Source organism: Taudactylus pleione, unplaced genomic scaffold (assembly GCF_031769625.1).
Source record: "Taudactylus pleione unplaced genomic scaffold, aTauple2 ptg000212l, whole genome shotgun sequence".
Taxonomy (NCBI): Eukaryota; Metazoa; Chordata; class Amphibia; order Anura; family Myobatrachidae; genus Taudactylus; species Taudactylus pleione.
This window is the reverse complement of record NW_028284614.1, coordinates 2,682,162-2,694,902: the sequence shown is the minus strand read 5'-3', so window position 1 is coordinate 2,694,902 and position 12,741 is coordinate 2,682,162. Positions and strand designations below refer to the sequence as shown.

Here is a 12,741-nt window from a genome sequence, read left to right as displayed (position 1 = left end):
TTTAAGTAAAAACCATTTTGATTCCAGGTTGTAACCCCACCGGCAAGTCCTGTGAAGACAAAGAATAAAAAATCAACCCCAGCCCCCACACCATCCAGCGGCAAAACGGCGAGGGCCGCCAGAAAATCTCCCGAAAAACCTACAGTGAAGGTATTTGACTATTACTGGGAATCCTAGCCGCATAAAACAATAGTGGCGCAATGTCTGATAGGCGGCTTTTGTTTGGCGTGTCTGTTTGAGAGGACCACACGATTTCTAGGGTCTAGTCAATAGTTTGGCCATTTGAGAAACTCTGGAATTGGAGTCTGTGTTTCCTAATTTAAGTGGAGAGAGAAAGTACCAACCCATCAGCTCCTTAACTGCTCCATTACAGGCTGTGTTTGAAAAATGGCAGTTAGGAGCTGATTGGTTGGTATTTTTATCTCTCGATCCAAAGGTCTGGTTTCTGGTGTGGTTTGGCGTCTCCTCCTATCCCCCGACCCAAGCGCCTTTTCAGCCAGGGAATGTGCTGCATATTCGGTGCCCCCAGACAAGGAGGTAGGCGTCGTCCCCTTGGTCACCATTTTGTTTATACTAAGGTGAATTGGCTTCAGTTCAGTGTGTTACTAAAATGGCTTGCTGTTCTCTGAGGTAAGACCTCTGCTGTTTGGATGGTGTTCTGGATAAAAGACCATGCACGTGTCCTGGTGAAAGCAGCCTGTTTCTTTCTTCTAATTCCCATTTTTTCTCAGGTTGCCCATATGGGGACAATGGAGATTGAGTAGGGTATAGGGTGCTGTGCAGAGTGTCCGAGAGCTTTAAGCTTACCGCCCAAGAGCTTGGATGCTAACCCTCCCTACCACAACTCCTCTCTATACTGTAGAGTAGGGGCCCTTCAGCTGCTGTGGGACTACACATCCCAGCATGCCTTGCCATAGTTTTGCTATCAAGTCATGCTAAAACTGTGGCAGGCCATGCTGGGATATGTAGTTCAACAGCAACTAGAGGGCTACTTATTTGCAACCAACCCGTGGCTTCTGAAGTCGGCCTTCATGTTTGTACTACATTTTTAGTTACATATGTGACTTCCACGGGCATCCTCCAGTTGTAGCTGCAAAGGTGCCGAGATCCAGTGTATACGGGGGAAAGGGGGAGGGGCAGGGGCGGGCGCCTGCATTCTTTGCCAGTTAATATAAAGTGCCCAGGCTTCCTTGTGCTGCACTTTATACAACATGGAGTTTTGCTGTTCCCTACTGGACTGTGAGACAAGGATTTAATGGTAGTAAAAACTTTTTTTCCCCCTCCCCCCCCCGCCCCGTTGTAGGCTACAGCGGCCACTCCAAAGCCGACAGCTCCAGCTAGTGTCAGGAAGGGTGTAACTGCAACACCACTGCTTGCCAAAGAGAGCAGCTCGGAGGACAGCCAGTCGGACAGTGAAGAGGAACCTGTGAAACCGGTACGCGATAACAGTGCTGCAGCTTTTACATGTGTAATTCTATCTCTGTGCATAGGAGACTGAATTGGGTAACATTTGGTTCAAGTTGTCTCTTATTTCCTTCTCAAAAGGCAAAAGCCTCAGCCAGCGTTGGGGCTAAGAAGGGGAAACCGGAGTCCGTGGCTAAGCCTACGAAGATGACTGTTCCGTCACCAGCCAAGACACCTGTTGTGGCCAAACCTCCTGCGGAGGAGAGCTCCGACACCTCTTCTGAGAGTGAGGAGGAGGAGCACACTCAGGTATGCCAGGCTCCACCATCTTGTGTCACCTGACCATTTTACTGGTTTATTGGTTGACTAATTATTCACCATCATGAAAAGATGAGAAGCACCAACCATTGATGCCCCTACCACATCTCACTACAGGCTCTGTAAAATAGTGTGTGAGAGTTGTAAGGCTCAGCCTATGGCTTGAGAAGCAGGCTATCTCTTGACAATGTTAAGTTTGCTGTATTATGAGGGCAGTTTTGCTTTTAGTTTTCAGTCAAGCATTAATGTCAAACTTATGATTGAATTCTAGGTCTTAAATGCATCCTTGAAAGGTGCTTCACCAGCACCGATATCCACAGTGCAAGCAGGGACTACAGCCAGAGGCCATGTAGGGAGTCCGGCCCAGGCTGTCGCAGACACTAAGCCAGATACAGCAGCCGAGAGCTCGGGCAGCTCATCAGATAGTGAGGAAGAGCAGGCAGCGTCTCAGGTATTGCTGTGTGTTATACAGGAGGCCAGTATAGGCTGCTAAGTGTAGTTGTCAACAATCTGTGCATTCTGTTGTGCTTAATAATTGGGGCTGTATTTCTTCTTCAGGGTCCATAGGGCTCCACAGGGGAGACAATGGGATGTAGGTGGGACTTGCTGGACCGGACACCAACAGCAAAGCTTTTCAATGCCAGGATGCTCCGTTCCTTCCCCCTATACCCCGCCCACAGCCTGAGGGCAACTCCGTTTCCTTGGTGTCCGGCAGGAGCTGGATCACCGTTTTAACAGTGGGGCTGCTATTAAGCAGCCCAAGCTTATTTTTATGATTTATTTAAATTTATTCTACTACTGAGCAGCGCAAGACAGTCCTCTTGGACGTCTGCACTGCTGCTCCATCACCCCTCCACTAGGTACTCCCGGCAGGGCTCTGAGGGGGACCTAGCTAGCAAGGCTCACCAGACTGCAGCCGGGACTCAAGGGGACAGGTAAAGCGGATCCCTGCTCACGGGGAATCGCGTCTATGCTCAGTCTTACCACCGGTCTCAGGAGACAGAACGGAGACGCTGATGTGGACACCCGTTCATCCGGGACTCCACTAGACCACCAGGGCATTACAGGCACTGGCGCAGGACCCGGTGGCTAATGTCAGCGCAGGGGAGAAGGTGCTTTCCCTGCAGCCCCTCGCCCAGCTCAAGGCACCATTCCACTGCAGTCTTTCTGCTCCCTGAGCTGATCCTCCCTCACCCCCCCCCCCTCTCTCTGAGACTCACTGCAGCCATATTCTGCGTTCAGCTCTTCGGGAATGCTGGGTCCAGTCTCCTTGTATACCTCTCCCAAGAGCCAGGTTATACAGCGCTATATCCTACCAGTCACTGCGGTCTTTGTGGTTGATTTTAGTACCCACTGCAGTTACAGTGTATATTCTGCATTGTATGTGACTTATGCTAGTGCTGCTGTCTGTATTCTTTTTCATATGACTGTCAGCTTATGCCTTTCCCTTTATTCTACTATAACCCTGGTGTACTAAGGTATAGGGGGTTCATCTCCCTATATTTGTGAGGGCTATCGCATACTATATATCGCTGTTGCGTACTACACTGTGCCATATTACACATACATCTGGGTTGCTCACTGCACTGTCAGATTGTGTGTTGCAGCTATGTCTGGCAGAGGCAAGAATAACAAGCAGCCTGCTCCTTCCACTCTGGTGTAAGGGTCTCATTCAGACCCGGTCTCAAGCGCCGATGCGCTCGCAACCGGGTCGATGGTCCCTACAGAGCATGCGCACGACGGAGCCGGCTCCGTCGTGCGCATGCACGAGACCCGGCTAGCGACGGGAGCTCCGTCACTAGGGGTCTCGTAGCAGACTGGGTGAGCTGTCGATGTTGAGTGACAGCTCGCCCCATTTGCTGGGCGGGCCGGGGGCGTGCCCAGCCAAACGGAGGCGTTCCAGTCGGAACGCTTGCCAGTTGGGGGCGGCCCCACTGACCTCATTGATGACGTCAGTGGGAAACTTCCTGCTCAAACAGAGCAGGAAGTTCCCTGGGGATTACGAGTGCCCAGACCCAACCTTAGGGTCTGGTCGTAAGCTCCGATTGTCGCGATGGTGATGACCAGCGCGACCATCACCCTGATCGCAAGCTAAGTTGTGGGTGGTAACCCACAGCTTAGCTTGCGACCTGGAGGCAGCACTTCAAACCAAGAAGTGCCCGCCCTCATTCAGAGTGAGTGATCGCTTCTTGCGATCGACTCTGAATGAGGGCCTAAGTCCTGCTCAGCAGGCTTCGCTTCAGAGGACATCATTCAGTATGATTTTTGCGCATCTTGTTATACTGCCCAGGGCCCATCAGCCCCAGTGTCCTCCCCTTAGGACCCACCCTGGTCTACTTTTTCACAGGTGCTAGCAAAAATTGCAGAACATCTAACAGTCCCTGTGGTATCTCCCCCTATGGGATGGCCACATCAGGTACTCCCTGCAAATCCTTTGCCTCCCCCCATGGGGAGACTTACTTTCTACCTCAGGGCAGAGTCTGGCGGATACCTCCACAGCCTTTCAACAAATTGTGCTAAAAGAGAGACCCTTTCCTAGTAAACCTACTAAGCGTGCTGTGTTATCTTTCCAGGCCACCCAGCTATCAGATTCTGATTTATCATCTTTGGAGGCAGAGGACGCAGACCTCTCTCACTCTGACTCCCCCTTGGGAGACGAGGAACCACCCTCTAAATTGAATATATCTGCACTTCTGAGAGCTGTAAAATCTATTGTTCAAATAGAAGAGAAAAAACCTACTCCTAAGGCAAAACAGCCCCTATTTTTAAACGTCAAAAGGTAGTTTTACCAGAGTTTGGTAAGGCATGGAATATGTCCAATAAAAGATTTCAGCTGCCTAAACGTTTAGGTTCCTTTTTACCCTCTTCCCTCTACTGATTGCACTAAATGGGAAGTTCCCCCAGCAGTGGATTCCCACGTAACATGTCTGGTCAAAAATGCTACCTTACCTATCCATACTGCAACCTCCTTGAAGGAGATTACGGATACAAGGATTGGAAGCTTGTCTAAATCTATATACTGGAATATGTGGCAAAAGCCATTGAGAGTTGGGCAGAGGCCCTAGAAGAGACATTTACCTCTGATGCTTCGAGGGAATAGCTGTCCTACATATCTCACATTAGAGATGTAGCCTCCTATTTAGGAGAGCTGTATCCAAAGCTGCTTCACCTAGTCTCCAAGGCATCTGCCACTTCTGTAGTAGCCCACCGTATTGTTTGGCTCCGCTCATGGAAAGCAGATCCAGACTCTAAAAAGGCTTTGGAATCTCTGCCTTATTTACCAAATCTGAGGACAAGCCCTTCAGCCTGACAGGAGCGAGGCTGACTTATTCAATTCGCCCAGTTCCGGCGTCAGACCACATCAGACGCCTGGGTAAGAGAAGTGGTCTCCCACGGATATGCCCTATCCTTCCTGAGGCGACTTACCCCCCTCCCTCCCTTGCGAGCAGTTCTTTTCACAGGACTGCCATCGGACCCAAGCACAGTGAGGGAAGGGCTATTATTTTACCCTTTTCTTAGTTCAGAAGCCCAACGGGTCTCGTAGGCCTATCCTCAACCTCAAGTCTCTGAACAAGTTTATCAGGGTGCCCAGGTTTCGTATGGAAACTCTCCACTCTATTATCCTGGCTATGGAGCCTGGATATTTTATGGTGTCTCTGGACATTTGGGAAGCTTACCTACATATACCTAATGGCGCCTTCTCATCAACAATATCGCCAGTTTGCTATACTACAGCAACATTACCAATTTCAGGCTCTGCCTTTCAACGGCTCCTCGTGTCTTTACCAAGACCATGGCAGTTATGGCGGCCTATCTTTGCTGTCAAGGGATCAGACTGCTCCCAAACTTAAACAATCTCTTGCTGTTTGCCAGTTCTCCAGAAATTCTTCACCGCCATCTACAGGTAACCATTGCCTTTCTACAAACACACGGTTGGCTGATCAACTGGAAAAAGTCTTCCTTGACACCACTCAAAGAATGGTACATCTGGGAGCCCTCCTGGACTCTCAGGTTCAGAGAATCTTCCTAACAGCAGACAAAATCTCGTTATTACAGCACTGGGTGCGCAGCCTACTAAACAGTCACAGAGTGTCAATTCACTCTGCAATGCAGACCCTAGGATCCATGGTGTCCACTTTTGACATGAGGGAGTTCGCTCCGTTTCACTCCAGGCCCCTACAACACCTGATCCTGGTGGAAAGGCTGCCCCATCTGCTCAGATCCCAGATGATGAGCCTCTTCCCGGAGGTTTGCTTGTCCCTAGCCTGATTGCTACAGACATCCCACTTAGACAAAGGCCGTCCCTTTGGGATCCCGGACTGGGCGCTCCTCACCACGGACGCAAGCCTTCACGGGTGGGGCACACGCCTTCCAAGGCCGCTAGACTCGACCACAAACTTCCAGTGTACTGAGCCAGGATGAGGGACCCAGCGTGGCCTTTTGTGGGTGCATTATCTGTGAGGTGGACCTTCCATTTGGCGTACTTCTTCCCTCCAATATCCTTTCTTCCTCGAGTTCTTCGGAAGTTCAAACAGGAAGGGGGCACAGTCCTGTTGGTAGCTCTGGCTTGGCCCAGACGCCATTGGTACTCAGATATTCAAAGTCTCTCCGTAGACGCTCCTCTTCAACTTCCTCTTCGACCAGACATCATGTCTCGGCGTCCCTGTCTACATCCGGGCCTGGCCCCCCTGTCTTTAACGGCTTGGCTCTCAGACATCTCTTCTAAGGTCTAAGGGATTTTTTAGCTTTTTGGTCCAGACCATAATCCGAGCACCGGCCTCTGCAAGGATTTATTACCAGCTATGGTATACATATTTCCAGTGGTGTTCTCCTAAAAACTATGACCCTCAAGTTTTTAAGGTTTATAGAACACTTGCCTTTCTTCAGGATGGATTGGATCTTGGATTCCGCCTAACATCTCTGAAAGTGCATATATCTGCTCTGGCCGTCCATTTCCAGCGCAGAATTGCTCCTCGTACAGGATGTTCACACCTTCCTACAAGGTGTTTTATGTATACAACCTCCCTTTGTCCCTCCTGTGGCTCCGTGGGATTTGTCGTGGTTCTCCACGCACTTCAGGAACCTTCATTCGAACCCTTGGAATCAGTGGATGTCAAGTGGCTCACTGCGAAGACTGTTTCTTCTGGCTATAGCATCTGCCCGTAGGGTATCAGATTTAGGAGTGCTTTCATGTCACTCCCCCTTTTTTTAATCTTTCATCAGGACAGGGCTGTGCTTAGAACGCGCCCCAGCTTCCTTCCGAAGGTGGTTTCTCGTTTCCACATTAATGAGGAAATTGTGGTTCCGGCCTTTAAATCACCAGACCTCTCGGCAGGTGACGCCTCTTTGGATGTGGTCCGTGCTCTGAAGATCTACGTGGACCGTACGAATTCCATCAGGAAACCGACTCCCTCTTCATCTTATTTGGATTCCATAAGGTGGGATGGCCAGCTAACAGACAGACTCTGGCCAGATGAATTTGCACGACTATCTCACAGGCTTACACACAGACTGGTCTTCCTGTGCCGGCTACAGGATCTGCTCATTCTACTCGCTCTGTGGGTCCCTCGTGGGCAACCCAGCGTGGCGCCTCTGCTGAACAACTATGCAAGGTGGCTACGTGGTCTTCTGTCCACACCTTTCTTAGATTCTATGCCTTTGATGCATTTGCCTCTCAGGATGCTTCCTTCGGGCGCAGGGTTCTCCTCTGAGCTCAGGAGCGTCCCCGCCCTTGAACAACTGCTTTGGGACATCCCCATTGTCTCCCCTGTGGAGCCCTATGGACCCTGAAGAAGAACAGGAGAGTTATGGTAAAACTTACCCTTGTTAACTCTTTCTTCGAAGTCCACGGGACACCTGGCTTCTATGGGCTTCTCCTCTTCGTCACTTGTTTCCTTCTCTGTGTGAGCGTGTGATTCTTCAGTGTACCAGTCTTCCTTCTATCCTATCCTGCTCCTGCCTTGGGCTTGTTAACAAAACTGAGTTGCTCTCAGGCTTTGGGCGGGGTATAGGGGGAAGGACCAGAGCATCCTGGGATTGAAAAGCTTTGCGGTTGGTGTCCGGTCCTCCAAGTCCCACCTACACCCCATTGTCTTCCCTGTGGACTCTATGGACTTCAAAGAAAGAGACTTAACAAGGGTAAGTTTTACCATAACTCTCCTTTTTTATTTTTTATTAGAAAGTAGAGTTGCCACCAAAGCAGAAGATTGGTGCCCCTGGTGCATTGATGTTGACTCCAGTGAAGACCTCTGTAGCCACAAAGACTCCGCCAGCTGGGAAGCTGGCACCAGCGGATGACTCTGAGAGCAGCGACACAGACAGTGATGAGGAAACGGCACAGGTATTGGCTACATATTACATGTGATGTAATGTAAAATCAGCGGGTCACCTTGTAGCAGAAGTGTATTTCCCTTTTATCAGTACTATAGAAAGGGTTCCCTTATGTCTTTCAAGACAACTTTCATCATTTTAAAAATAATTGGTGACTACGGGAGGAGAGAGAGAAAAAGTACCAACCATTCCACTCCTAATTGTCATTGTTCAAACACAGCCTGTAAAGTGACAAGAGCTGGATGGTTGTTACTTTCTCTCTCTCTCTATACTTTATCTTTTCTCCAATCTTTGATGCATCTACCCCTATAGTTGTAACCCCAGCACCAAGTACAGCAAAGAGAGGATAGAAAAGTAACTGCTAAGATGTTTCCTAGGAAGGTGTTTTCAGAGTTATTCATATGGTAATGTTGCTGAAAAATAGAACCGTTTTTTTGTTTTTTCCTGTTGCACGAGTGGGCACATGTGAAGCTTGCATCGAAGTCTAATTTCTCCCTGGTCAATATTAAGTTTGGAGCATGCAGGGGGAGCCTCCGCTGAATTGACAGTGCCAGACTGGGCAAAGTCTTTCACCTAGGCTATTGCCTCGTTCGCTGCATGTTCTAGGGAGCCGAGCAGGGACCCTCCCACAAGAGTCTCACACAAAGCGACTCGTGTCGTGGGACTCTGCACCTTAATCTGCCAACGGCTAACTTCCAGTGTGGGGTTGCCCGCGTGGTGGAACCTAAACATTGACGCTGCTCCCCTGTGCCAAGGGATGGGGTTCAGGAGGTGGTTGCCTGTCACAGAACCCCCCACACAACACATTGGGAGGCTAAGAGAGAGCCCACTTCTAGATAGCTGCTCTCAGTGCTGGAGCCATCTCTTCAGCTCCTTTTCCCTGGTAAATCTTCACAGTTCAGCAAGCCCTATAGGAAAGACAGTACATACATCCCATGGGAGCAGCCAGCAACAGCATCTGCCCGCTGATTTGCATCGCCTACTTGTTCTTTCTATGCCTGGAGAGTATAGAATACCACTTCAAATTGCCTTTTGCCTGCCTGGGACTGATGCCCTGTGTATGCAATGTGAGGCAGAGGACCGGAGCTTGTCTGTGAGTGTACTGATGGATAGAGAGTGCAGCATTCCTGGGTCAAGTCTGACTCTGGCTGTTGCCAAGCTCATGCTGCTTTCGGCATGCCCTATAGCCTATAACAGCCCCTGCAAATTCTGCATCTCCAGCTAGTGCTGGGAAGGGTAAGACCGCAACACCACATCTTTAGCAAAGAGCAATTCAGAGGACATTGACTCCGACAGTGAAGAAGAACCTGTGACAACGGAACAAGATAACCGTGCAACATCCTATCAATAGTTTCTATTATCAGATTTGCTGCTTCATCCACTAGGTGACATTGGATCATTGGGGTATAGACTGATGAGAGTGGAGCTGGCTCCTCCCCCTTTTTACCCCACCTGACCTCCGTTTCATAGTACACTGAGTCGGGTAACATTTGGTTAAGTTTCTCTCAATTCCTTTTCAGAAGTCAAAAGCTTCAGCCAGGATTGGGCCAAAGAAGGGAAAACCGGAGTCCACTACTAAGGTTCCATCACCAGCCAAGGCGCCTCTTGTGGCTAAACCACCCTCTGAGGAGAGTTCCGAAGCTTCCTCTTCCAACAGTGAGAAGGCGCCTGTTCAGGTATGTCAGGCTCCGCCATCTTGTATCACACGTCCATTTTGCTGGTTGGTGAAAGCGCACATAAAGTGTTTGAAAGTTTATCTAGAAACGTTTGTCATGGCCACACACCTTAAGATTGCCAAATAGAAGTGTCTCCTTGTGTGATAATATATCCATCATAAAGGTGTAAAGAAGCCCTAACATATGGGCGCTGTGATATCCTGGAGGATAGTTATTGCAGGGGATTCCCTTCCCTGTAGGCAGTAGGGACAGAACAGTAGGTGCTGTATAGAGATTGTAGAGTGTTCGTATTGCAGCAAGGAGGGAAGCCCTGACCACTTCTCACTAAGGACTCCTCTATAAAATATTGGGGGGGGGGGGGGGGGGGCTTTGTTTTGTAAAATAGGCTCAGCCTATGGCTTTAGAAGCAGGCTATTACCGACAGTCTCTTGGCAATGTTCAGTTTGCTGTATGATGGCAGTTTTGCTTTTAATTTTTAGTCAAGCGTTAATGTCAAACTTATGATTGAATTGTAGGTCTTAAATGCATCCTTGAAAGGTGCTTCACCAGCACCGATATCCACAGTGCAAGCAGGGACTACAGCCAGAGGCCATGTTGGGAGTCCGGCCCAGGCTGTCGCAGACACAAAGGCAGATACAGCAGCAGAGAGTTCGGGCAGCTCATCAGATAGTGAGGAAGAGCAGGCAGCGTCTCAGGTATTGCTGTGTGTTCTACTGGAGGCCAGTGTAGGCTGCTGAGATCAAACAAGCTGTGCGACCTGTTGTGCTTAGTAATTGGGGCTCTCTTTTTATTTTGAATTAGAAACCACTGCTGCCAAAACAGCAGAAGATTGGTTCGCCTAGTATATTGAGGTCAATGCCATCTAAGACAGCTGTAGCCAAAGGGAACGTCCCTCTGCCCATAAAGACTTCGCCAGCTGGGAAGCTGGCACCAGCAGATGACTCGGAGAGCAGCGACACAGACAGCGATGATGAGGAAGCGGCACAGGTATTGGCTACATATTACATGTGATGTAAAATGATAGGTTCTGCAGAACTATAAGAAGTGCTCCCTTGTAAGCAAACACTTACATTATTTTTTTTAATTATTTGCTTACTATAGATTTTAACACCAAGCGCTGTAAAGGCAAAGGACAGAAAAGTAATTGGCAAGATAGCAAAGACCCCCATATCATCCAGCACCACGATAGAGAGGGCCACAAGCCCAGTTAAAATGCTTATCGCATTCAAGCAGGAGCCTGCTGACTGCTTCCCCATAATGACTCCTATGAAGGTATTTTCAGAGTATTTTATTTCTTTTAATGGTGCTGAATAAAATAATGGTAATTCATTGTCTAGTTTTTTGTTTGTTTTGGGAGCTAGTTGATTTGTGCCTCGTAATAACACGCAACAGTTATACCATTGTGTTGTTGGATTGGGCACAAGGGGAAACTTGCAGCGAAGAAGAAAAATTTCTTCTTCAGGGTCCATAGGGCTCCACAGGGGAGACAATGAGGTGTAGGTGGGACTTGGAGGACTGGACACCAACAGCAAAGCTTTTCAATCCCAGGATATTCCGGTCCTTCCCCCTATACCCAGCCTGAAGGCAACTCAGTTTTGTTGGTGTCCGGCAGGAGCTGGATCACCGTTTTAACAGTGGGACTGCTATTAAGCAGCCTAAGCTTATACTTATGATTTACTTTTATTTTAATTTATACTATTATTGAGTAGCAGCGTGAGGTTGTCCTATGGACGTCTGCACTGCTGCTCTATCACCCCTCCTCTGCTCCGTCATACCCTGCCATCGACAAGATACTCCCGGCGGAGCTCTGAGGGGGACCTAGCTAGCAAGGCTCCCCGGACCCCAGACTGCAGGCAGGACTCAAGGGGACAAGTAGGGCAGAATCCCGCTCGCAGGGTCAACCATGGATATCTCTAAAACCTGAACTGTTTGGGTGCCCTGAGGTTTTGCGTTTGGGAACCTCTGAAATAAACTGTCTTAGGCCCTCATTCAGAGCCGGACGCTCTGACAGAGCGCTCGCTCTGAATCAGGGCCGGGCTATTTATTTTTTTTATTTTTTTTAGAACGGTCTCCTGGCCGCTCGCATAGCTGTCGGTGACCACCCACAGCTATAGCGAGCGGCCAGGGAGATTGTCGCGATGGTCAAGACCATCGTGATCGTCAGGCTTGTGACGAGACCCTTGTGGTAGGGTCTCGTTACCGCAAACCCCAGAGAGATTTCGGCTCTAGCAGAGCCGAAATCTCTCCCACTGACATCACTCGTGATGTCAGTGGGGCCGCCCCCAAAACGAAGGCGTTCACATGGGAACGCCTCCGTTTGGGCAGCCACTCCCCTGACCCGCCCACCAAAGGGGGCGAGCTGTCACTCAACATCGACAGCTCGCCCCCTTTGTTGCGAGACCCGGAGCGACTGAGTGCCCGTCGCTATCCGGGTCTCGTGCATGCGCACGACGGAGCCGGCTTCGTGATGATTTGGCATGGAATGACCCATACGCAAAAATAATCGATGATTGAATCTTCGATGGTAGCCACCGATTGCCGTCATTGCGTCACTCTGCTACTAAAAGTTTGCACCTTCTGTATTACAGCGTTCAGTATATAAGGAACATTATGGATTCATAAGTGCTTATTTGACCCGCTACACCTTTTGGGAGGGATGTAGTTAATAGATCGGCGGGCTACATGCCGCCGGTCTATATCCTGACAATGAAAGCCCGACGGGGGACTTGAGATAGGCATCAAAATGCCAACACCTATTTTAATCCCGACGCCGGACCGATCGAGGGAAAACCGGGCTTCTTAACACCTTAACTGTGGGAAGAAAGGGAGGGGAGGGGGGGGGGAGTTAGGCACCACTAAGGGAGGGTTAGGAGGGGGGTAGGGTACTTACCTACCCTGTCGGGATCTCCTCCCTTTGGGCTGCCGGCGTTATTTCATCCCCATTCCCTTTGGGATTGCAGCAACACCTATACAAGGGATATCTTGCTTCCATAAGTATATGCAAATATAGGTG

At 49.5% G+C, this 12,741-nt stretch overlaps 1 protein-coding gene across 6 annotated transcripts in view; it reads left to right on the top strand.

Annotated features, from left to right (window-relative positions):
• The window catches only part of TCOF1 (treacle ribosome biogenesis factor 1), a 68,747-nt gene that overhangs the window by 40,124 nt on the left and 15,882 nt on the right, over positions 1-12,741 (top strand). For 3 of the 6 annotated variants that reach the window (XM_088478261.1, XM_088478257.1, XM_088478256.1), the window contains 9 exons: positions 28-150; positions 1,304-1,435; positions 1,546-1,713; positions 1,994-2,173; positions 7,901-8,062; positions 9,573-9,728; positions 10,244-10,423; positions 10,530-10,715; positions 10,830-11,000. In XM_088478261.1, the coding sequence (XP_088334387.1) occupies positions 28-150; positions 1,304-1,435; positions 1,546-1,713; positions 1,994-2,173; positions 7,901-8,062; positions 9,573-9,728; positions 10,244-10,423; positions 10,530-10,715; positions 10,830-11,000 (1,458 nt within the window). The remainder of the gene's footprint in view (positions 1-27; positions 151-1,303; positions 1,436-1,545; positions 1,714-1,993; positions 2,174-7,900; positions 8,063-9,572; positions 9,729-10,243; positions 10,424-10,529; positions 10,716-10,829; positions 11,001-12,741) is intronic. The other 3 variants (XM_088478259.1, XM_088478260.1, XM_088478258.1) reach the window with 3 other exon arrangements.